General features: G+C 39.7%; 4 protein-coding genes across 4 annotated transcripts; 3 read left to right on the forward strand and 1 right to left on the reverse strand.

Moving 5' to 3' along the window:
• Positions 1–1579: 1579 nt before the first annotated feature.
• LOC138869556 (uncharacterized) lies at positions 1580–3539 on the reverse strand. Its single transcript, XM_070147183.1, has 5 exons — positions 3138–3539; positions 2868–3041; positions 2476–2664; positions 1953–2111; positions 1580–1792 (listed from the first exon to the last, which is right to left on the reverse strand). The coding sequence occupies exons 1-5, from the start codon at positions 3537–3539 to the stop codon at positions 1580–1582; spliced, it is 1137 nt and encodes a 378-aa protein (XP_070003284.1).
• A 7939-nt stretch (positions 3540–11478) lies between these two features.
• On the forward strand, positions 11479–11919 carry LOC138869557 (uncharacterized). The gene has a single exon (XM_070147184.1). It carries the CDS (start codon positions 11479–11481, stop codon positions 11917–11919), a length of 441 nt encoding a protein of 146 aa, XP_070003285.1.
• Positions 11920–11934: 15 nt separating this feature from the next.
• On the forward strand, positions 11935–12807 carry LOC138869558 (uncharacterized). Its single transcript, XM_070147185.1, has one exon. The coding sequence runs from the start codon at positions 11935–11937 to the stop codon at positions 12805–12807; it is 873 nt and encodes a 290-aa protein (XP_070003286.1).
• Positions 12808–24696: 11889 nt separating this feature from the next.
• LOC138869559 (uncharacterized) lies at positions 24697–25122 on the forward strand. Its single transcript, XM_070147186.1, has one exon. The coding sequence runs from the start codon at positions 24697–24699 to the stop codon at positions 25120–25122; it is 426 nt and encodes a 141-aa protein (XP_070003287.1).
• Positions 25123–25611: the final 489 nt, after the last annotated feature.

Here is a 25611-nt window from a genome sequence, read left to right on the forward strand (position 1 = left end):
TATATAATGCCATCTGGTCATGGGTGAATGTACATGAATTCAATGCATGAGAAGTATGTCAATAAAATCTCTTGGAAAATCATAAGACCATTATGCCTTTGAGTAATATCATGAAGTAAACTTTTTTCAACTTACATATTTTTCTGATACCCATGAATAGATGATAGAATAATATGACACATGAGGAATCAAGAACATAAGCATCTCTAGAATTTCTATGAATAGAGTCATTTGGGGAAGTTGGGCATTTTTTCGTTTCGTTTGTATCATATGGATCATGCCAAAAGGAAAGAAGGGATAGCCTTAATATACCTGAGTCGATTCTCTTGACAATCTCTCTAACATAAGTTAATTACGACCAAACATGTGATGGTAAGATCGGAGTAGGAAAAATCCGTATGATATTCTTGAGAAAGATTGCACCGTTATCAATATCAATAGGGAAGAACTTCAAATGTGCCTAAGTCCAAGCCCTTTGTGCCTTACTTCAACACTGTTATCAATATCAGTAATATTTAGAACTCTCCCACAATGTAGCTTATGAGTTATATGATACTAACTTCCAGATGTTTTAAAGTAGAAAAACTCTACATAGCTTGAATTTGAAGGCCACAAGTTAGCAACTTTTATCTTTTTTGGTGTGCTATTTATATCAGTGTCTATACTTTTCAAAAGAATTACTCCATTATAGAAGTAACAACAGGCTAAGAGTTTCGAGCCATTCCTAGTACTTTGAGAGGAATCCATCTTCTCTCACATTAATCAAAATATGATCCAAAGTCAAGGATAAATAATAGAAACTAAGACGCCAAATTCACAAGGATGTCTGATTGCAGTCTTTGTATTCAAGATCCTAGAAATGAAGTATCTTGAATTTAATACATTTGGATGCCACCTAATCATAAATGACCAAGAGTCATTTATTTGGTTGGTGTCTTGCTGCCACGTAGGGGTGAGGAGGGGCTTTAATCTAATCCCATAACCAATTAATTAATTAGGTAATGACCAGTTACCCGATAATTAACCAATTACCCACACAATTAAAAATCATCTCAGATTACTTAAAATACTACTCCCTTTTAATATACTTTATATATCATACTATAATTTACTTTACTATCATGGTCATGTGGTACTATATAAAATTAATACATACACTATTATTAAAACATCCATGTAAAATTATATATATATTCTCAACTTCTAATTTTCCTAATCACATATAAAGAGTACAAATTTTCATACGCTTAATTCTTAAAATGGTAAAAAGTTAACCTTCTTTTCTTGTGAGAAAATAATTTCTATCTTTAATAAAAAAAAATCTTTTAAACTTTCTCATATTATGTGTATAATTTAAAGCATATTTGGAAGCAGTAATATTAATAACTATATAAAATCATATTTCTTAAACTTTTTTTTTCTACAATAAATGTTTCACTCAAAATAAATACCATATGAAAATGTATCTAACAGCATTGATGTTGTTAAACTTACGGAATCTTACAATAACATAGTCGCAAATTTTCTATAATCTCATGGATTGTCTTAGTCCCTTCAAGCTCATATGGATTACTACGACTCATCGTACTATTAAAGTAGGGGATGTAACATTCATGTTAGGCAACCTTATCACCAAGTCCTTGGAAACTAATTTGTTGAGTTGACTCAGACTTGCATGTCCAAGTATCTTGTGCCAAATGAGGGGATCATTGTCCAACACACTTAAGCAAGTGAGTTCATTTCTTGAAAGTGTGGACAGATCTAGAATATAAACATTGTTTACTCTTTTTCCCTGCAAAACAATCTTGTCAGTGATAAGATTTATCATAAAACATTTGGTAGAGGTGAATGCTACCAAGTTACCTCTATCACACGGTTGTGATACACTGACTATATTTTAAGCCATCTATCAAGTAGACATTCTCAATAGAGTGAGAATCCGTCTTACATACCTTTCCAACCCCAATGATCTCACCTTTCTTTCCATTTTCAAAGGAGACATTACCTCCTTTAAGGTCCTCAAGTGAAAGGAACTGGTTCTTGTTTCCTGTCATATGCTTTGAGCAGCCACTATCCATGTACCATATTTGGTCTCTCCCTTTCACTTGGACCTGCAAAAGGAAATCAAGGGTTAGTCTTAGGAACCCAAACTAGTTTGGGTCCCTTTCTATAGGCAAACGGGTGAATCATATTGTTTTTAGCCCAACCTGGCAGCTTATTTTTCCCTTGAACAAATTTTTTATTCTTTTGACTAGCCTTTTTTTTGCAGTGCATTCACTTTTATAGTGATCGATTTTACCACAGTGTGTGCAAATATTATTTTCAGGAAGTGTGAGGTACTTGCTTTTGGGATCCCATTTAGGTGCAGGGGTCCCGTAGACAAGTCCTCTATTGTTGCTACTATGGTTCATGTAGCCATGAGAGTGTATCGGAGGACCTGTTCCATTTACAGGTTCTGTCTAGCTCGTGCATAACCTTGCTTAGATCCTCTTTTAGGACTCTTATCTTCTCATCTCTTTTGTACAACTCATCTTTCATTTTTCCTACATTTTTTTCCAAAGTGAGTTGTGTGTGATCAGCTTTCTTTTTACCTGCTCCTAATTTCAATTTTAGATTTTTAAATCTAAGCTCTAGGACATTTGATTCAAGTGCATGAACCTGGTTCTGTAAAGCAGTATTTTCACTTACAGTCCTACTAACCCTAAGTTCCAGGTTCTTACACTTTTCTTTCAAAATCACACATTCCTTAGACAATTATTCCTTTTCATTGTTTACATCCTCAGATTCATCAATGAAATCTAAAGTAACTCAGATAGCTTTTCTTTAGACAAAAATTTAATCTTGTCCTTGATATGGATTACACTTACCTCAGATTCCTCATCAGATTCTCCAATGGCCATAAGTGCTTGTTCATCTCCATCTTCATCATCTGAACTTTCATCTGAGCTTTCTCCCCAAGCAACAACCATAACCTTTGTTGATCCTTTGTTCTTCTTGGGTTGAACATGTTCCTTCTTCCTGTTTCTTCGTTCAGCTCTTTCCTTCTTCCATTCAATTTCCCATTGAGGACAGTTTTTGATGTGGTAGTCAGTCTTCCCACACTTGTAGCAACCCTCATTGGTCTATTTTTCAGGAACCTTTGGTTTACTGTAGCTTCCACTTCTTGAAGGACCCTTTCCCCTCATTAGGTACTTCTTGAAATCCTTTGTGATCATTGTCATTTCATCATCTTCTAGTTCAAAACCTTTAGTGATTCTTAGTTCCAGGCTTCTTTCCTTCTTGGGTACATCCATCTTCATGTTTTGCCTTCTAAGTTCATAAGCAGTGAGATTTTCAATTAACTCATCCAAGTTAAAAGTGGCAATGTTATTTGATTCCTGAATGGCCGTGATTTTACTCTCCCAAGTGACTGATAAAACCCTTGTCAAAATCTTCTCAACTTTGTCTTCTTCAGAAATAATTCTTCCAAGAGACTTAAATTTATTTGTTAGTGTGGTAAACCTAATATACATCTCTTGGATGGCTTCCCCTTCCTTCATTGTGACATTTTCATATTGAGAATATAGTAGTGTTCCTCTGGACCTCTTCACTTGAGGTGTTCCTTCATGAGCCACTTACAAACTGTCACAAATTTCCTTAGTAGTGGTAGAACTTTGAATTCTACTGTACTCGTCTGGACCAAGTCTACACACAAGTCGTTTATTGGCCTTAGCATTCTTCTCTCATTTCCTCAAGTCCTCAGCATTGCAGTCAGCTCTTGTTTTTGTCACATATAATCATTCAACATTTTTCTTCATGGTAGCTAGGGGACCATCAGTGAAAATGTCCCATAGCTCATAGTCCTCTTCTATGATGTGATCTCTCATTCTGTTTTCCACCAGGTGTAGTACTGGCCATTGAAGTGTGGTGGCTTAGCAGTGGACTGTCCTTCCCAATTTCGAGATGGTGCACTCATCTTGATCTTCTCCAAAGGTGTTAGCCTCTTTAAGGATAACCTGCTCTGATACCAATTAATGCTTTAACTTCAATACCACACAAGGGGGGGAGGAAGTGATTTGTGTGGTATCCAATTTTTTGCTTAAACTGATTATGGAAGGACTTGGTTCTTCTAAGTGTTCCTTAACCTACTATTGTTGAAATAGTAAATGCGAAAAGTAGAGAACACAAGTATATTACATGGAAAACACCTGGCTCAAAAGGTAAAAAAAACCACGACCCACTTCTCAGTAGGATTTTTCCAAACTCTCCACTAAATCACTGAGCCAAAAACTACATTTACAAAACACTTTTGTAAACCTAGGATAAACTCTAATCTCGTTGTGGAAAACAACTGCTAATTGTTGCGACAACTTCAAGATAACTCTAACTTGAATACTCTGAGTACCTATAACATTTGCCTCTAGATAAAGCTGAAAGGTACAAGATGAAAACATCTACTACAATTGACCTAAAATAAAAGACAGACACTTGGAACTGGTTCATGTAGCTTCAGGTTTGCACACTTGAATCACACACGAACTGCTTGCAAAATGCATTGCTATTTTTCCCTCAATTCACGTTTAATTTCTGCGTTTGTGCATACCAGTAAAATGAGAACATCCTGCAATATATAGAGTTAGTAGACTAAGAAATAACTAGAGTTCTAATGCTACTCTTCCTTGGTGGAAGATTTCGAGTTGATCTCAACTTCTAATTCCTCTCTTATCTTGGATAGTGTTCTCTTTGATCAAGGAGCCTTCTCCGTATCACTTATGCAACCTTTTCAATTAGGATATATCAATTATTACAAGTTAAGCTTATCTCCTTCACGTGCATCCCTCATGATCGACTATGCCTGTGTCTATAGGGATGGACTTGGTTCCTGCCTGAGCTTCCTTTGTCAATATTCAAAACAAACCTTCACTTGGGCCAACAGTACCGATTATGATGGCATTAGAAGACTCAGTCTTGAGCCTGGCTGGAAAAGCATAGCACTGGGCTGGTCCCCACCACTCTGAACTACATCTCTAAGATGGCCCCTAGCTGGCTGGCCTCCACTTCTAGCAGCCTGACCTCCACCTCTAATGGCCTGGCCACCACCTCTGGCTGCCTGACCCCTACCTCTAACTGGCTGATCGGGTGGTGAAGCACTCAGTTCCGGGACCATAACATGAGAATCCTGATGCTGAGAACTGCTCGATGCACGAGGGAAAAATCTAGCAATGTGCATCGAATCACCACAAGTATAACAAGATCTTGGCTATTGTAACTGCTGACCCTGAAACTAACCCTGTCGACCGGAGTATCCACCCTGAAAACTCTGGAGTGGAGGTGCACTAATAGGAGATGGTGGTGCATTGTAGGCTAGCTGGTCGGAATAATGCATATGAAGGCCACGGCCACCTGAATCACCCTAGGATGCCTGGAGTGCTGAATGAAATGGACTGGGAGGTTGGCCTCTACCAAAAGTACCTCGGCCTCCTGATGAGGCTCCACTGAATCCACCGGAGTGACGAGGCCTCTTGTCAGACCCCTGACCACTCCCCTGAGCTAGAACCATCTCAACTTGCCTGGCAACATTGGCGGCTGTTTGAAAAGAAATCTCACTCCCAGTCTCCTTGGCCATCTTCAACTTGATAGGCTGCGCAAGCCCCTCAATAAACTTCCTCACCCTTTCTCTCTCGGTAAGAAGCAGAAGAATAGTAGTCGGGCCAGATCTACAAAATGGGTTTCATACTGAGAGTCGGTTGTACTGCCTTGCCGAAGATGCTCGAACTGCCTGCGATAATCCTCTCTCAGTGTGATAGGAAGTAACCTCTCAAGAAATATCTGACAGAACTGGTCGCAAGTAAAAGCAGGCGACCCAGCTGGTCTGGTCAATACAAAATCATTCCACCATGAACCCATCATCTGAAACATAGCAAAATCGACCCTATTGGTCTCAACTATCCCCATGTTCCGTAGCACCTCATGGCAGCGGTCAAGATAATCTTGTGGGTCCTCAGAAGGTGCACCACTGTAGTGAACTAGAAAGATCTTGGTGAACTTGTCCAGCCTTAATAAGCTCTCAGAAGACATAGCTGATCCACCACCGGCCTGTGCCGCAACAACCGGCTATACCACTCCAACTGGCTGAGCTATTAGAGTCTGATAATAGAGAGTCATCTGCTCCGGGGTGTGAGTAGGAGGTGTCTGTGCTCCTCCTCCAGCCTGAAAGATGGCTGGTGCCATAGGAAATGTGCCAGTCTGGGCCACACTCTCCATAAAGCCCACCAAATGGACCAAAGTGTCCTGAAGCAATAGGGTGGCGATGAACTCCTCCGGGACCTGAGCAGGTCCTGCTGGAACAGTCTGGGTTGGAACCTCCTCATCAAACTCCACCTAAGGCTCCACTGCTGGTGCTGGTGCTCGAGCTCTATGTTGAGCTCTTCCCCTGCCTCAGCCTCTGGCGTGGCCTCGGCCTCGAACTTTGCCCCTCATAAGAGCTACCACTAGGGGCTCCGGTTGCTAATCAACTAAAGATGCGGTATGTGTTCTCTCCATCCGTAAGAGAACAAGAGTAGAAGAGTTCAATTAGCAATGAGAGAACAAAATCGCATGACAGAGAATAACAGAAATGAAATTTGTTCCTAAACTTCATAGCGTCTGGAAGATAAGTACAAACTTCTCCGTACCGATCCTCCAGACTATACTAAGTCTGCTCGTGAATTGTGAAACCTAGGCAACCTAGTGCCTTGATACCAACTTGTCACGATCCGAAATTCCCACCGTCGGAACCGTGATGGTGCCTAACATTTTACTTGTTAGGTAAGCCAACATTAGAGGATTCTTAATGCCAACTTAACCAATTTCAATAGCAAGAACAATTAAACTAAATAGAAGCTAAAACTAATTTGTGAAATAACATAAAAACCATAATACCTTATACATTTAGGATCTGGACTCGCAACTCGTGAGCTACTATGATTTACTACAAACAGAGTCTGAAAGGAAATACACTATTCTGAAAGAAAAGAAACATTAAAATAATAAGGCTAAGAAGAGACTCCAGGGTCTGCAGACACCAACAGATCTACCTTGGGTCTCCTGAAAAGCAAGTCTAGCTGCTAACCTCACGATCAGCTAGGACTGGTACCAAAATCTGCACAAGAAGTGCAGAGTGTAGTATGAGTACAACCGATCCCATGTACTCATAAGTGTCGAGCCTAACCTCGACGAAATAGTGACGAGGCTTTGACAAGACACATACCTAATAAACCTGTGCAGACAACAGTATATGTACAAATAGCAGCAAACAAAAGCTAGACAAGTAATATAGAGAGGGGGACATGCTGAGTGGGGATACAATTTAAAAGAATCACATCAGCAATGATAACTGTAATAGCCATATGCCTTGAACTAATGAAAACAATTAAACACAGTAAAGAAAAGTGCACGACATCACCCTTCGTGTTTTTACTCTTAACCTCAATATGTAAATCAATAGAAACGACACGGCATCACCCTTCGTGTATTAACTCTCATAACATGGCACGACAACACCCTTCGTGCATTAACATTCACAATATGGCACAACATCACTCTTCATGCATTAACACTCTCTCTTACCATAAAGCAATGAACAAATAACAACAGAGAGATAGAATAACAAGAACAAGCCTTACTTCAACATTTGGTTCCACAATACCAACCTCAACTTTGGAATCAATGCTCAATGATTACCAAAAATCCGTAAACATGATAAGAGCGATCAATTTAACAATACTAGACAAAACATTAATAACATGATCAAAGAAAACAATAATTATAAGGAACCAAGTCCCACCCGCAGGCGTTAACCCGACAACAACGCATAAGTACTCGTCATACGTTGGACCCAACATCTAGACATGTAGCAAATAGACAAACGAGTCTTATTCTCTCAAGTCAAGGTTAACCACGACACTTACCTCACTCCAAAGACCAAACTCAAAGCTCAAGCATGGAGTTTTCTTTCAAACAAGCCTCTGAACCAATAGAATCTAGAAAATTACCAACCAAACGATTCAAATTAAGCCTTAGGAACTACCCACGATTGCAAAGAATTCAATTTAGGTCATTATTGAAAAAACCAACAAAAGTAAACACCTGGTCTCGCTTGGTCCATGATAGTAGGCTATATAGACGTTATTTACACTCTAAATGAACCATACTTTATTGTTGATTTAAATGCAAAATGATAACAAAATACTCTAATTAGTGTTCTTTTGCTTTGCAGGAACTAATCCAAGTTAGGAAGAGACTATGGAGTGTTTTGGAGTCAATAATGTGGTTATAAGGCCAATCAAGAAGAACCCAAATGAAAATAATCAAGAAAAAGGCAAAGGATGATTGGACAAGAGGCACCGTGACCGCGGTCGACCGTGGCTGGAATGCGGTAGGCCAAACGAGTGAGGCAGAACTAAGGCATTTCACCGCGGTCGCATTGCGTTCTGCCGCGACTGTGGTCGACTTTGTAATTGCCCAAAAATTTAGGAACTTAAGTGTAAATCGAGGAAAACTTATCCTAACCCTATATAAACTCAACAAACTCGACCAAGCAAAAGGTTAAGCTTGTTTTTAGACTGAGTTGGAGGCAAGAACAAGTGTGAGAAGACCAAGACACCATTAGAGTTTTTCAATCTTCTTCTTGTTGTCATTATTTACGAATTATGAATAATTTTATGATTTTATCTTGCTTTGCTATCAGTAGATAATTATTTAGTCTAGGGTTTTGATGGAACCTGTTGAGGGATGAACTTCTTGTTTTATTAATATAGTTTGCCCAGTTTAATCTCTATTTGTTCAACTACGTTCTTGTTGTAGTTAATTGTTAGGATCCTCAATTAGATGTGCCTATTTAATATGTAGTACTCGGGAGAGAGTGCATATTTAGGTAGTTGTTGAACAAAACCACTCCCAAAGTATATGAGGAATCAATAACCGAGGGTTTAAAGGTGGGATTAGGGATAACGAAACCTTGGGTGTGATCTAAGTGAGCTATAAGAAAAGCTAGCTAGCGTAACTTGGGAGAGTGCGTCTAGTAAATTATCGTAATTACTTGGGAGATATTTACGCTAGAAGAGTGCTCATGATTGATAGAGACGATTAGGCAAGTCTATACGAAACATAACAGGTAGGGATTCCATCAATAGGGGAAATCACAACTTTAGATCCTTCTCTTATTTGTTTACAACTCAGTCATAGTTAGCTCTTAGTTTAGTTAATTTTACTCAGTTATAGTTAGTAGAAATATTACCAAGTGTTATTCAAAATATCTGGGAACTTGATTATGGAGAATTCAGTAAGTTTGACAACAGTAGTAGATAGGTTAATTCCCTGTGGGATTCGACTCTGGGCTAAATACCCAAATTATATTTGCAACGACCTCTTGTCCTTTTTATAAGGCATAGTTGGGCATGATCAAATTTTGGCGCCGTTTCCGGGGAATTAACAGTGTTATCAATTACAATTGAAAGAAATACAAAATATCTTAGTGTAGTTAGTTTTCTCTATTTTCAATCCATACATTGAAATTTTAATGTTTGTTAACTTGGTTGTACATGTGCATGCCTAGAAACTCATCGAGAACTGGTGAAGTGTTTGAAGCATTATCAGATCCCGAGAAAGTTTTCAAGGCCTTGAATTGGGCCAACCAGAAAAACAATCAACTGAACAACCTGAACCAGACATGGCAGACCAGGTAAACAACAGAGACAACAACAGGGATAACGTGGTAGACTCAGCTGCTTAGGTAGTAGCGCCTCTAGTGACAAAGGCTCTTTTATATGACTGTGCGCAACCCACAGCAGATAACTTGGCCACAGCGATATTAGTCCCGCAGATACAGGCTTAATCTTTTCAAATCACAAACAACATGCTGCACTTGTTGCAAAACAAGGTACTATTTTCGGGGTCATACATTGAAGATCCTCAACAACACTTGAAGAATTTCTTGTCAATCTGCAAAACTCAAAGGCAGCCCAATGTAACTCAGGAAGCAATAAAGCTGTTGTTATTTCCATTTTCAGTGACAGGTGTTGCCCAGACTTGGCTAAATTCACTCTCTATTAATTCCATCACGACTTGGGAAGAATTATTCAAGAAATTCGTGAATAAGACTCATCCACCTAAAAAGACTACTCAGAAAATTAATGAAATTTTGAGCTTCAGACAGAAACCAATGGAAGCATTGCAAGAAACATGGGAACGATTCAAAGGGATGCTGGTTATATATACGCACCACGGTATTCCAGACCATATGTTGGGGCAGCGGTTTTACATGGATCTAATAGATAGCGTGAAGGCTAATGTTGATGCTTCAGTTGGTGGAGCATTCTTGAGCAAAACATGGAGATAAAGCCAGATACTGCTTGACAAGATGGCACAGAATTCGGGGTGGACATCCAGGAATGCACCTATCACTCCAGTAGTTCACTCAGTGCCCTTAGATCTAGCCAACATTCTTGCTGAAAATATGGCCACCTTATTGACACAAATGAGCACACTCACTAAAAAGGTGGAAGAGTCAGGGCAGAAGCAGCAGGTGCATATTGTAGATACACCAATAGGGGCTTATGCACATCTTGCATTAGTCAGCCAATTGGTAGCCAGTGGAATACGGAAAGTGATCATCATCATTACCCTAAGGACATGAATTATATGTCTAATTATGGGGGCCAGAGACAGGGTGGTCAGAATTGGGGCCAGCAAAATCAGCCATACAGTCCAGTCCAGCCACAACACAACAATGGAAATATGGGAACCATGCGACCTCACAATAATGTGGCGCCCTACCAAAGGCCACAAGGATACAACAACCAAAATTAGCAGCAGGGTTATCATCCTCCTCAGGAGCAACATGGTGGGAGACAGAAAGATGGGTTTGCTAGACTCGAGGCAATGATGCAGCAGGTTATTGGGTCAAATGCGAAAATGAGTGAACGAGTAGATGCACATGAGTCAGCCATAAAGAATATTGAAATGCAAATGGGTCAGATCTCGATGTCTTTAAATAATCGTCCTCAAGGGACATTGCCTACAGACACCCAGGTAAATTCAAAAGATCAAGGCCTGAAGCAGCTGATGGCAGTAAATCTACATAATGGCAGAGACTTAGACTTGGAGCAAGAGAGGGCTCGAGAAAGTAGATAGGCTGATACACTTGTACCAGTGCCCATTGAGCTAGATGATTCAGCAAAACTGATAGAGGTGATAGTACAGCCTGCCCAGGAAGAAACCATCACACAGATTGAGGCTGAGAAAGAAGCCGAGACAGCCCAGCAACCAGTAGTTGAGGTGGTGTTTGATAAAGAGAAAACCCAAATCATTGGGAAGAAGAGACCTCCAGCACCATTCCCGTAGAGGCTAGCCAAATACCAGAAAGAGGAACGATACAAGAAATTCTTGGACATATTTAAACAAATCCAGGTAAATATTCCATTAATTGATGCTTTGAAGGAGATGTAGGGTTATGCAAAAATGATGAAGGACTTGATGTCCCAAAAATTCGACTTCCAAGATTTGGCCACAGTGACTCTAACTCAGACCTGTAGTGATGTGGTGACTAGACCAGTTGCTGAGAAGTTGTCTGATCTAGGGAGTTTCACAATTCCCTGCACCATTGGTAACTTTGCCTTTGCCAAGGCACTCTATGATTTGGGGGCCAGCATAAATCTTATGCCTCTGGCGATCTATAAGAGGTTGGGAATTGGAAGAGCTAGACCCACGTCTATGTTGTTGCAGTTAGCTGATAGAACTATGAAAAAACCCTCGGGTATTTTGGATGATGTGTTAATACAGGTAGGGAAATTTGTGTTCCCTGCAGATTTTGTGATTTTGGATTGTAGAGTGGATGAAGAAATTCCCATAATTTTGGGAAGTATGTTCTTGGCCACAGGGCGAGCCCTCATTGATTGTTAAACTGGGGAGCTCAAGATGAGGTTGAATGATGAGGAGATAACATTCAATGTGCAGAAATCTATAAGGCGACCAAGTGAATTCGCCAATTGTTCTCTTATTGATGTCGTGGATGTAATCGTGGAAGAGGATAATGAGACATCGACTATTGAGGATCCTCTTGCTGCATGTCTTGTGAATTTAGATGAGGTGAATGGGGAAGAATTGGCAGAATGGGTGATGGCTCTAGAGGGCAGAGGGTTTTGGGAGAGAACACTTGAATTCGAGCCCCTGCACTTAGAAAACAGAGAAACTCCTCCAGCCAAGCCATCCATAGAAGAACCACCAAAGCTGGAGTTGATGCCACTACCCGCCCATCTCAAGTATGCATTCCAAGGACCTAACTCCATATTACCTGTTATTATCTTATCTAGTTTGTTAGATGTGCAGGCACAACACCTTTTGCAGGCATTTAAGGAGTGCAAGACTGCCATTGGGTGGACCATGCCAGACATTAAGAGGATTAGCCCGGCATATTGTATGCATAAAATTCTGTTGGAAGAAGGCCACAAACCTTCCAGGGAGCACCAAAGAAGGCTGAACCCCAACATGAAGGAAGTGGTAAAGAAGGAGGTTATTAAGTGGTTGGATGCGGGAATCATTTTCCCCATCACACGCTGGAGAATTTGTATGGACTATAGGAAATTAAATCTGGCCACCCGGAAAGACCACTTCCCACTTCCCTTCATTGATCAGATGTTTGACAGACTGGCAGAGAGGTCCCACTTCTATTTTCTAGATGGGTACTCAGGGTACAACCAAATCTCCATTGCACCAAAGGACAGAGAGAAGACCTCCTTCATATGTCCATATGGAATTTATGCCTTCTGTAGGATGCCTTTTGGCCTATGAAATGCACCCACCATATTCCAAAGGTGCATGATGGCCATATTCACTGACATGGTTGGACATAATGGAGGTGTTCATGGATGATTTCTCAGTGGTAGGAAACTCATTCGATGAGTGCCTTACAAACCTCACCCGAGTGTTGAAAAGGTGTATGGAGACTAACCTTGTACTTAATTGGGAGAAGTGTCATTTTATGGTACAAGAGGGTATAATCTTGGGACACCGAGTATCAAGTAAGGGAATCAAGTTGGATCGTGCTAAAGTTGATGTGATATCAAAGCTGCCACCCCCCACATCAGTCAAGGCAATCAAGAGCTTCCTCGGGCATGCTGGTTTCTACCGGAGATTCATCAAAGACTTCTCAAAAATTGCCAACCCTCTCTGTAAGTTGTTAGAAAAAGATCACCCTTTCATGTTTTCTGATGATTGCAGGGTAGCATTCGAGTAGTTGAAAAAGAGGCTAGTCACAACACCCATCATTGTTGCCCCCGACTGGGAGCAACCATTTGAACTCATGCGTGACGCCAGTGACTATGCAGTGGGGGCAGTGCTAGAATAGCAGAAAGACAAAATAATGTACCCAATTTACTACGCCAATAGAATGTTGAGAGGAGCTCAGTTGAACTACACTGTGACTAAAAAGGAGATGTTGGCCATGATGTTCGCATTCGGCAAGTTCAGATGAAACTTGATCGGTTGTAAGGTAATTGTATATACGGATCATACTGCTCTTAGGTACTTGATTGAAAAGAAGGAGTCCAAACCACACCTGATTCATTGGGTGCTGTTACTACAAGAGTTCGACCTGGAGATTCATGACTGTAAGGGCACGGAAAACCAGGTCACTGATTATCTATCATGACTTAAAGGAGCTGAAAATTTAGTTGAGGCAGAGGATATTTTGGAAACCTTTCTAGACGAGCAGCTACTCGCCATAAGCCTTGAGGAAGTACCATGGTATGCAGACTTTGATTACCTAGCAAGCGATATAGTTCCCTATAACCTTTCCTCTATGCAAAAGAAAAATTTTTACCGCGACTGTCGCATGTATTACTGGGATGAACCTTATCTGCTTAGAATTTGTGTTGACAATATGATCTGGAGGTGTGTCCCCGAGATAAAACAATCTTCTGTTTTGCAGGCACGTCACGCATCGGCATATGGCAGACATTTTGGAGGATTCAGGACGGCAGCAAAAGTTCTAGAAGTAGGGTTTTACTGGCCAACAGTGTTTAAGGACGCACATTTTATTATGGTATCAGAGTCAGCCCATCATTTCGGAGGGAGGAACATTTTACTAAATATGTCTGAGTCATTTCCATTATCATCTTCCCTAGAAAATATGAATATGTCTCCTACTCTATATAAAACCTTGTCCAAAAAATATGATTACCTCTATGAAGTAGATATCCTGTCCGATGAACAAAAAGTATCCTCCATTGAACTACCCCTCATAAACCCCTACTCAGATTTAACCAAAAAATCATTTGCACCTTGGACCCAAATTTGTTCCTTAGTCCAACACAAACCAAAAGGAGTTAAAGAATATGTTGTTGCCTCGAAACTTGACCAGCGTCCTATTCTTGCCACTCGAGAGGAACAATTTATCACCCTTCAAATCCCAGATGATTTTCCCAGGCAATGGAGAGATCATGGTTTTACCCATATCCATTTTGGTGCTATCTGAATCGCTTTAACATATCACGGAAGAAAAGGTCAACCTGTTGTAGCTCGACTTTCTCTTCTAGATACAAGATACTTGGAGTACCAACATGCAAATTTGGGTACTGCTGAAGTTACCCTGAATGTTGGGACTGTCTTCATAACTATCTTTCCAAATTTCAACATGTCCCTTTATGAAACATACTTAACCGAAGCATTAAAAATCCAAGTCCAAATCCAAGGAGCCCCTCAAGCCAAAGATTCCATCCAAGCCACTCTTCATCACCAAATGGCGTGGCGAGTCCAAAATCATGTCATGGATCTTTGCCTTCCCGGAGGAGAAAATGCTTTACTCTTAAATATTGATGATACCAAAGGAAACACCATGTGCACCCAAATACCCTGACAAATTTCCAGAGATGAACTTGTCAAAATTCTTCCTGATTCCTGGATCACAAATTATGAAAAGTTAAGAGAGCCGAAGGAATCTCTGCAATCTGGTGAACCAACTTTTACCAAAAGAAATGTCAAAACCGTCTGCAAAAGCTTTGACCATTTTCATCTCAAAAAACCCAATAAAACCATCTTTTCTTGCCAAATGATTCAACCCAAAGATACACCAGATACATACCATGAACCTAATGGAGAGTTCTTTTGGAATATACAAAGCATCATGGAAGAACATGATTGGTGTCAAAATTTTGACAGAGAAGGAAAAAGGGCTTGGTGGTTCAAATGCCCCTTTACGGGACACAACCCTTGGGATCTTGATTGTGACTGCCAAGACTGTTTGGAAGATCCAATTGGAGAATATGATGAACACCACCAGTGCCATTGGGAATGGTTCGGCCTCAACAAAACCAAACCAAAATCCAAGAAAAGGGGGAAGACCACTGAAAAACAATTTCGAGCAAAATATGAAAATACAGATCCTTCAATTGGCTCATTAAGCCATCCAAGTAAATATGAATTTCTTGTCAGTTAAACACCCTAGGAATGGCCAAAATTACCAGAAATATTTACTCCAAGCTGGGAGGATAGTGAAACCACACCCAAATCCAAATCACCATCAGCTCATACCCCATAATCTAAAAGCCACCTGAACCTAAAACTTCACCAACTCAAAAAACCACAAATCCCACACAACCATAGATATTCATGCTAAGTCCTTCAAGATCCAGTCATACCCTAGATTTTCCTTCACTCCAACCTTTTGAAAAGGAGGGTATAAGCTATGCTCCAAAAAATCCCAAGAAAAACATAGTGCTACCTACTGGAGAAAAACCCACAACAAGTGACATCGAAGTAATAATGAACTGGCAATCAGAAAACTCCATCTGCCAAAACAAGGTGTTGAACAACATTGGCAACACCATAAATAATGTGGCCCATACACAAAACAAAATGATGAGCAAAGTGGAAACAATTGAGAAAAAGATGGAGCAAACATCGTCTCACCATGCCGGACTAATCAAAGCCTTGGAACTGAGGTTGGCAAATTTACAATACAAGATTTGTCCTCCAAGAACTTCACTTTTCCAATTTTTCCAACAACAATAAAAGGAGACGATTTCCATCAGAGAACAAATTCAACTTTTGAGAAATGACCACTTTGAGCCACAAAAGACCTCGGTTTTTTCCTCAAAATCTACCTTCTACCCTGTGTCTCCACAAGCATATTCCGCACCAAAATTAGACTACACCTTTTCTACTTTTCCATCTACCTCACAAAATCCAATCACTTTCATCCAACCCTTAAAAGAAGAATATGATTTTGATATTGCAAAAATGGTTTGGGAAAGGAAGTACGCTTTTGCGGCAAAAAACAAACAAAGAAAAGGCGAGACTAAGGAGAAAGTTCAAAAGGATCGAACCCCGAAAATCTAATGATTTCTGACCAGAAGGCTCTAGACCTCTATATCTCCCAGCCAATATACATATCAGAAGAAAATACTCCATGGTTGGAATCTCTGAATTCATCAGACGATGAAACGATGGAAGATAGCTCTCAATCAAGCAATGAATCCACAACAAACTCTTCCAAAGATGACAATCCCCCAATATTTGTAAATCAGCTAAGAGACCAAAAGTATATGAAGTAGATGAGGAACAAGAAGGCATGACAGATGAACCAATCCTAGAAAGAAGATATGAGCCCATGGAGTCAAAACTAGTTGGAACTGGCTTCCACACTTTCACCTTAAATGATGTCAAGGTTTCAAGATGGCCTCAAAGGATCCAAGACTTCTATACTTGGATGGTGACCAAAAATTTGGTGGAACGAGAAAAGTATATCATCCTGTCAGAACTCACTTCATGGTTCTCAGGAATTCTCAGAGATTGGTGGAACTCACTTGGAATTCAAGACAAAAATACTTTTATTACTTCCCAAGATTTTGCCTTCAACATCAGAATCCTACATGAAGTTTTCTGCGGAGATACTAGCCAAAGACAGGAGAAAATGCGAAGACAACTCTTGTAGATGAAGTGTGTATCATTCAATAGAAATGACATTGACAGACATTTTCAAAAAATGGCGAAGATATACTTTGAGATTGGTGGAGACATCAATCTAAATCAAGCCTTTGTCTCTTCCCTTCCAAAGTTGTTGGCAAGCCGAACCATGACCATCATTGAAGAAAATTTTCAGTCTATAACAATCGCTCAAATTGGTTATATCAGGCAAGCTATTTTCGTCGCATTAGATGATATTTGTACGAAGCGCTCTGCCCTAAAACAAATTATCCAACACAATCCAGTGCTTGACAAAGCATGCCGCAAATCTGACCTAATCACAAGGTCAGGATGTTCTGCCACACATCTAGGCGACGTAGAGAATTTAGGAGGTTCAAATGGCCAAGAATTCCAGACGGAAAATCAAGTCCAAGAGATGCACAAAATATTTCAGATGTAGAAGGCCAGGAAATTTTCACAAGAAAAAATAGATGTTTTATTTGCCACAAGATTGGACATTTCGCTAAAAACTATCCCCAATCGAGAAGATCTGTCAAACTCCTTGAAGAGATTGAAGATTACAGAGGCATACATCTCGGAAAAGAGGAGGACCTTGAATCCATATTCTCTGTGGATGATGAACCTAATGAAGAAACTTTATTCTCTCTTGATGTCTATGAAGATCAAGGCAATGATCACTACCAAATTTCAGAACCATTGATCGAAGCCCGAGAGGAGATCAATGCTCTCATAGTCGTTCCTCAAGTAGAACTCAAGGTCTATTCAACCAAATGGGATAAACCAACTCGACTTATTGCTTTCATCAATACCGGAGCTGTTTCCTCACTCATAAATCCTGTTGTTCTCCCTGAAGATCAATGGGTGCCGCACTTTAAGGATTTTAACACTGCATCAAATGGAATCCTGACTACCACCGTCATCACAAAGCATCCAGTCACAATTGAGTTCTTTCCAGGATTGAAGTACAGAATCAAGCTGATAGGGTCTGATGCACCAGGAAAAGATCTTATTGTTGGATTCGACATTTACATATAACTTAGGGATCAACTCCAGATCAAGGCTAATGGGATAGCTTTTAAAAAGCAGTTCAAACTCTATTCTAAGATTCCAAGGCTATTCCAAATCACCAATGACGAACAAATCAAAGAGATTGTGAAAAATCTCATTGAACATTCATGTGCTGAATCCCACAAGGATTTCATAAAGAAAGGAAAAGGATCGTTATGGAAAAACCAAGAGTTTTTTATCAAGCTCCCTTTCAAGAAAAATGAAGACATCAATCCGACAAAGGCCAGTCATTCAGGCATGAATCCAGATCATCTTCAGCTTGTAAAGAAAGAATGCGAAGAACTTTTAGAATTTGATCTGATAGAGCCGTCGGATTCACAATGGGCATGCGAAGCATTTTATGTCAACAAAAGAGCTGAGCAGACAAGAGGAAAACTCAAGTTAGTTATTAATTACCAGCCACTTATCCATTTCCTCCAAGATGATAAATTCCCCATCCTAAATAAACTCACTCTTTTCTCCTACTTAGCCAAGGCCAAATATTTTTTCAAGTTTGATTTAAAATTTGGATTTTGGCAATTGGGAATTCACCCTGAAGAACGACCCAAAACGGGATTTTGCATCCCCGATCATCACTTCCAATGGAAAGTCATGCCCTTCGAGTTGAAAACTGCACCCACCTTGTTCCAAAAAGCCATGATAAAAATCTTCCAACCCTTCCTCCATACCTCCTTAGATTACATTGATGACATCCTGTTATTTAGTGATACATTGGAAGAACATTTCAATTTGCTTTATCAAGTTGAGGCATTGATAACACAGTAAGGGATCATGCTTTCAGCAAAAAAGATGGTCCTTGCTCAAAAGGCGATTAATTTTCTCGGAATGCATTTTGTCCAAGGTGAATACAGTCCAGGACCACATATATGTCAGGAATTACTCAAATTTCTGGATACCAACCTCACAACAAAGCAGATCCAACAGTTCTTGGGTGTAATAAATTATGTCAGAGATTTCATCCCAAATACCTCTACATACATTTCACCGCTCACAGAAATGCTCAAGAAAAATACTCCTTCATGTGGAGAGAAACAGGATGAAGCAGTCAGAAAAATAAAGAAGATATTTAAAAATGTCAAGTCCCTCTACATCCCTTCAGACGGAAAGAAGATACTGCAAACTGATGCCAGCAATTAATATTGGAGTGATGTTATATTTAAAGAAAATGATGGCCAGAGGAAAATATGTGGATACGCCAGTGGAAAGTTCAAAGATGCCGACCAACATTATCACTCCACTTTCAAGGAAATTCCTGCAGTAAAGAATGGAATCAAGAAATTCAATTTCTTCCTTATTCATACAGAATTTCTAATAGAGATGGATATGAAGGCCTTCCCAAAGATGATCCAAATAAAGGCAAAAATTATTCCCAATCCTCATCTTCTCAGATGGGCTCAATGGTTCTCTCCATACAAATTTCAAGTCAAGCACATGAAAGGAAATGATAATATTCTTGCGGATTTTCTGTCTCGACAGGAAGAATTCTCAAAAAGATTTTCCCCAGCAAAACTAAAGTCAAAGCAAAAGCTAATTAGCCATATCTTCATGCTTTCAAATATACCAGGAACAAGTTCATTAAAGCCAACAGATCATCCACCGGAGTTGTTCAACCTCATGGATCCCTTTGATCCGTCAATTATTATGGAAAGAAGAACTTATTATGAGCTCCAAGTTTTCCGGCAATATGGAGGATCCATTCTCAAGCCATATGGGGTCAATTCAGAATATCCGTTCTGCCATATATTCATAGCTCAAACCAAGGATTTTCCACAAGTACGATTATGATTTTTCTGGTACCTATGCCATCAGTATCATATTTTCATGGAATTCAAATGCAGTGTCTTTAAGGATTTTGATAACATTGCACCAGCCCTTAAAGTATTCTTGCTATGGTTCAAACCTAGAAGATATTAGATAAAATGTTTCAACGATTCCTACACAGCAAAGGTATTCATGTTCCACAGGCCAGTGAAGATTATTAATGAAAAACTCCAGGCGCAAGCAGAGGCATCATTCCCCTGGAAATTTCCCGTGTCCATTTTATCAATAGAGGAAGAATATAGCGAGGCACAAAGAATCCTTTTTAAGCAAAATAGGTGCATCCAGAGAGAGATATGGCCAAAAGATTGGTGAAGCTGGAATTATACCAACACTCATCCTCACTGGGAAAGAGTCCGGGAAGTAGCAAAAGAGTATCAAACCTCATACGAAGTCATCCGAGAAAAAATCACTCGCGACATTTCCAAATTAAAGTTGCGGATTACATCTCTCAATCCAAAGGAGAAAGAACACGGCGGAGAAGGACCGTCAAGTTCCTAGCATTACTACACAAGGTCTTTGACATGATGACTAGAAGACAACCCTAGAATCAATGAAGGATAATTATCTAAATCCCTACTAATCCCACCATAATCCTACATTACCCACCAAAAAACCCTTCAAAATCATCTAACCATGCCAAGACAAATTTCCACATCTTTCCATACTATCCAGGCCCCACTTCCACTTGTTTTCACATGCTTCCACATACTTCGTAACTATTTTCTTTTTTTATAGTATAAAGAACATAGTAAGAGACTCCAAGAAAGCAAACTAAATTATAGATATGAAAGTTTCCCTACAAAGGGGCTGGCTTCAACAACCCATAAGGGACGGTTTGCCAAGCTACACAAACAGTTAATTTGTTTATAGTCACAAAGGTTTTCCTACAAAGGGACTAGCTTTAACAACCCATAAGAGACGGTTTGCCAAGTTGCACAACTCAGAAAACTTTTGTACTATAACGAACGTTAGCTGTTTATAACTCAGAAAACTTTCATACTACAATAAGATAACTTTTAAAGAGTATTCTTACTCTATTTTTATACATAGATCGGCCTTTCCATCCATTTAAAAGAAATAACAAGAGGGAAATTTAGAAAGCACTCATATGTAATATATCATAAAAGATTTACAAAAGTTACAAGATCAATGGGTGCCACACTTTAAGGATTTTAACACTGCATCAAATGGAATCCTGACTACCACCGTTATCACAAAGCATCCAGTCACAATTAAGTTCTTTCCAGGATTGAAGTACAGAACCAAGCTGATAGGGTCTGATACACTAGGAAAAGATCTTATTGTTGGATTCGACATTTACAGACAACTTAGGGATCAACTCCAGATCAAGGCTAACGGGATAGCTTTAAAAAAGCAATTCAAACTTTATTCTAAGATTCCAAGGCTATTCCAAATCAGCAATGACGAACAAATCAAAGAGATTGAGAAAAATCTCATTGAACATTCATGTGTTGAATCCCACAAGGATTTCATGAAGAAAGAAAAAGGATCGTTATGTAAAAACCAAGAGTCTTTTATCACGCTCCCTTTCAAGAAAAATGAAGACATCAATCCGACAAAGGCCAGTCATTCAGGCATGAATCCAGATCATCTTCAGCTTGCAAAGAAAGAATGCGAAGAACTTTTGGAATTTGATCTGATAGAGCCATCAGATTCACAATGGGCATGCGAAGCATTTTATGTCAACAAAAGAGCTGAGCAGACAAGAGGAAAACTCAGGTTAGTTATTAATTACCAGCCACTTAACCATTTCCTCCAAGATGATAAATTTCACATCCCAAATAAACTCACTCTTTCCTCCTACTTAGCCAAGGCCAAATATTTTTTCAATTTTGATTTAAAATTTGGATTTTGGCAATTGGGAATCCACCCTGAATAATGACCCAAAACGGGATTTTTCATCCCTGATCATCACTTCCAATGGAAAGTTATGCCCTTCGAGTTGAAAACTGCACCCTCCTTGTTCCAAAAAGCCATGATAAAAATCTTCCAACCCATCCTCCATACCTCCTTAGATTACATTGATGACATCCTATTATTTAGTGATATATTGGAAGACACATGTCAATTTGCTACGTCAATTTGAGGCATTAGTAACACAATACGGGATCATGCTTTCAGCAAAAAAGATGGTCCTTGCTCAAAAGGCAATCGATTTTCTCGGAATGCATTTTGTCCAAGGTGAATACAGTCCAGGACCACATATATGTCAGGAATTACTCAAATTTCTGGATACCAACCTCACAACAAAGCAGATCCAACAGTTCTTGGGTGTAATAAATTATGTCAGAGATTTCATCCCAAATACCTCTACATACATTTCACCGCTCACAGAAATGCTCAAGAAAAATACTCCTTCATGTGGAGAGAAACAGGATGAAGCAGTCAGAAAAATAAAGGAGATATTTAAAAATGTCAAGTCCCTCTACATCCCTTCAGACGGAAAGAAGATACTGCAAACTGATGCCAGCAATTAATATTGGAGTGATGTTATATTTAAAGAAAATGATGGCTAGAGGAAAATATGTGGATACGCCAGTGGAAAGTTCAAAGATGCCGACCAACATTATCACTCCACTTTCAAGGAAATTCCTGCAGTAAAGAATGGAATCAAGAAATTCAATTTCTTCCTTATTCATACAGAATTTCTAATAGAGATGGATATGAAGGCCTTCCCAAAGATGATCCAAATAAAGGCAAAAATTATTCCCAATCCTCATCTTCTCAGATGGGCTCAATGGTTCTCTCCATACAAATTTCAAGTCAAGCACATGAAAGGAAATGATAATATTCTCGCGGATTTTCTGTCTCGACAGGAAGAATTCTAAAAAAGATTTTCCCCAGCAAAACTAAAGTCAAAGCAAAAGCTAATTAGCCATATCTTCATGCTTTCAAATATACCAGGAACAAGTTCAATAAAGCCAACAGATCATCCACCGGAGTTGTTCAACCTCATGGATCCCTTTGATCCGTCAATTATTATGGAAAGAAGAACTTATTATGAGCTCCAAGTTTTCCGGCAATATGGAGGATCCATTCTCAAGCCATATGGGGTCAATTCAGAATATCCGTTCTGCCATATATTCATAGCTCAAACCAAGGATTTTCCACAAGTACGATTATGATTTTTCTGGTACCTATGTCATCAGTATCATATTTTCATGGAATTCAAATGCAATGTCTTTAAGGATTTTGATAACATTGCACCAGCCCTTAAAGTATTCTTGCTATGGTTCAAACCTAGAAGATATTAGATAAAATGTTTCAACGATTCCTACACAGCAAAGGTATTCATGTTCCACAGGCCAGTGAAGATTATTAATGAAAAACTCCAGGCGCAAGCAGAGGCATCATTCCCCTGGAAATTTCCCGTGTCCATTTTATCAATAGAGGAAGAATATAGCGAGGCACAAAGAATCCTTTTCCAGCAAAATAGGTGTATCTCGAGAGAGATATGGCCGAAAGATTGGGCAAGCTGGAATTATACCAACAGTCATCCTCACTGGGAAAGAGTCCGGGAAGCAGCAAAAGAGTATCAAACCCCATACGAAGTCATCCGAGAAAAAATCACTCACGACATTTCCAGATTAAAGTTGCGGATTACATCTCTCAATCTAAAGGAGAAAGAACACGGCGGAGAAGAACCGTCAAGTTCCAGGAATTACTACACAAGTTCTTTGACAAGACGCCTAGAAGACAACCCTAGAATCAATGAAGGATAACTATCTAAATCCCTACTAATCCCACCATAATCCTACATTACCCACCAAAAAACCCTTCAAAATCATCTAACTATGCCAAGACAAATTTCCATATCTTTCCATACTATTCGGCCCCACTTCCGCGTGTTTTCACATGCTTCCACATGATTCGTCACTGTTTTCTTTTTCTTTTTTTACAATATAAAGAACAAAGTAAGAGACTCCAAGAAAGCAAACTAAATTATAGATACGAAAGTTTCCCTACAAAGGGGCTGGCTTCAACAACCCATAAGGGACAGCTTGCCAAGCTACACAAACAGTTAATTTGTTTATAGTCACAAAAGTTTTCCTACAAAAGGGCTGGCTTCAACAACCCATAAGGGACGGTTTTCCAAGCTACATAACTCAGAAAACTTTTGTATTATAACCAACGTTAGCTGTTTATAACTCAGAAAACTTTCGTACTACAATAAGATAACTTTTAAAGAGTACTCTAACTCTATTTTCATACATGGACCGGCCTTTCCATCCATTCGAAAGAAAGAACAAGAGGGAAATTTAGAAAGCACTCATATGTAAACAGTAGTGTAAGCAAGTCACTTTTAACCCTATAGTGAATTCAGATATGCTGCGCTAGGAGCTAATGAAAGTCATCTAGCTCATCTAACTCAATAGGCTACTGGAACAAAAGATTTACAAAGGTTACAAGATGATCTTCCAACTATAGTACAAAAGTTTTCTGAGTTGTGTAGCATGGCAAACCGTCCCTTATGGGTTGTTGAAGCCAGCCCCTTTGTAGGAAAACTTTTGCAACTATAAACAAATTAATTGTCAGTGACGGAGGCACTCACTTCTGCAATCGAGCCTTCGAGAAATTTCTAGCAAAATATGATGTGCTCCACAAAGTGGCAACCCCATATCATCCTTAGACCAGTAGACGGGTCGAAGTGTCGAATAGAGAAATAAAAGTGTGCTGACCAAGATGGTGAACGCCACAAAAACCGATTGGGCCAAAAAGTTAGATGATGCACTCTGGGCCTACAGAACTGCTTTCAAAACACCAATTGGTATGTCACCATACAAGTTGGTGTTCGGGAAGGCCTGTCATTTGCTAGTGAAACTAGAACATAGATCTTAGTGCGCAATGAAACAGCTAAATCTGGACATTGAGGCTGCGGGAAATAATAGAGTCATAGAATTGCATGAGCTAGATGAGTTCTTATTTCTTTCTTTTGAGAGCACAAGGTTATACAAGGAGAGAATAAAGAGGTTGCACGACAAGAACATTATTGAGCGAAATTTCAATCCTGAAGACATGGTGTTGCTTTATAACTCAAGATTAAGGCTATTTCCGGGTAAACTCAAGTCACGATGGTCTGGACAATTTCGGGTGATCGAAGTGCTCTCTTCAAGTGCCGTAGAGATTGCCTCAGAGAAAGATTCCCACACATTTAGAGTCAATGGGCAAAGATTAAAACCATATGTGGGCATGGATGAACCCAAGGAAGTGTCAGTGATCCATCTGACTGGAACCTCAGAGGTCGAGCGAGCCTTAAATGCGCTCATCTGAGTCGTGTTTCAATGTTAAATCAGGCGTTGTGTGGGAGGCAACCCATGAGTTCTTTTGTTTCTTTTTCTTTTGTAGATGTTGTACCAGATGTGTAGGAAACTAACAACCTTAAAACAAATGTGACCACGACCGCGGTGGGACCACGACACGACCGCGGTGATTCGCGAACATTCTCCCCCCCCCCCCTTTACCGCGGCTGCGATGGGACCACGGTGATTCGTGACAAGTCTGTCGCCCAAGTAAGTTGTGTTAAAACATTTTTATTATTATTTTCTTTTTTGTTTCCTCTTAAACACTAAAAAACATCCCCCCCCCCAAATTCCCTCACTTCTCTCTTATCCTCAAACCCTAACCCCCTTTCTTCTTCTTCTTCTCTCCATCTATCCCCAACCCACTTCTCTCCCCCACACACACACACTTCTACAAGACTCCATCTTCCATCAATCTCAATTTCTACAAGACCTAGGTATGTCAAGCTTTTCATCTCCC

The sequence above is a fragment of the Nicotiana sylvestris genome, chromosome 5 (genome assembly GCF_000393655.2).
Source record: "Nicotiana sylvestris chromosome 5, ASM39365v2, whole genome shotgun sequence".
Classification (NCBI taxonomy): domain Eukaryota; kingdom Viridiplantae; phylum Streptophyta; class Magnoliopsida; order Solanales; family Solanaceae; genus Nicotiana; species Nicotiana sylvestris.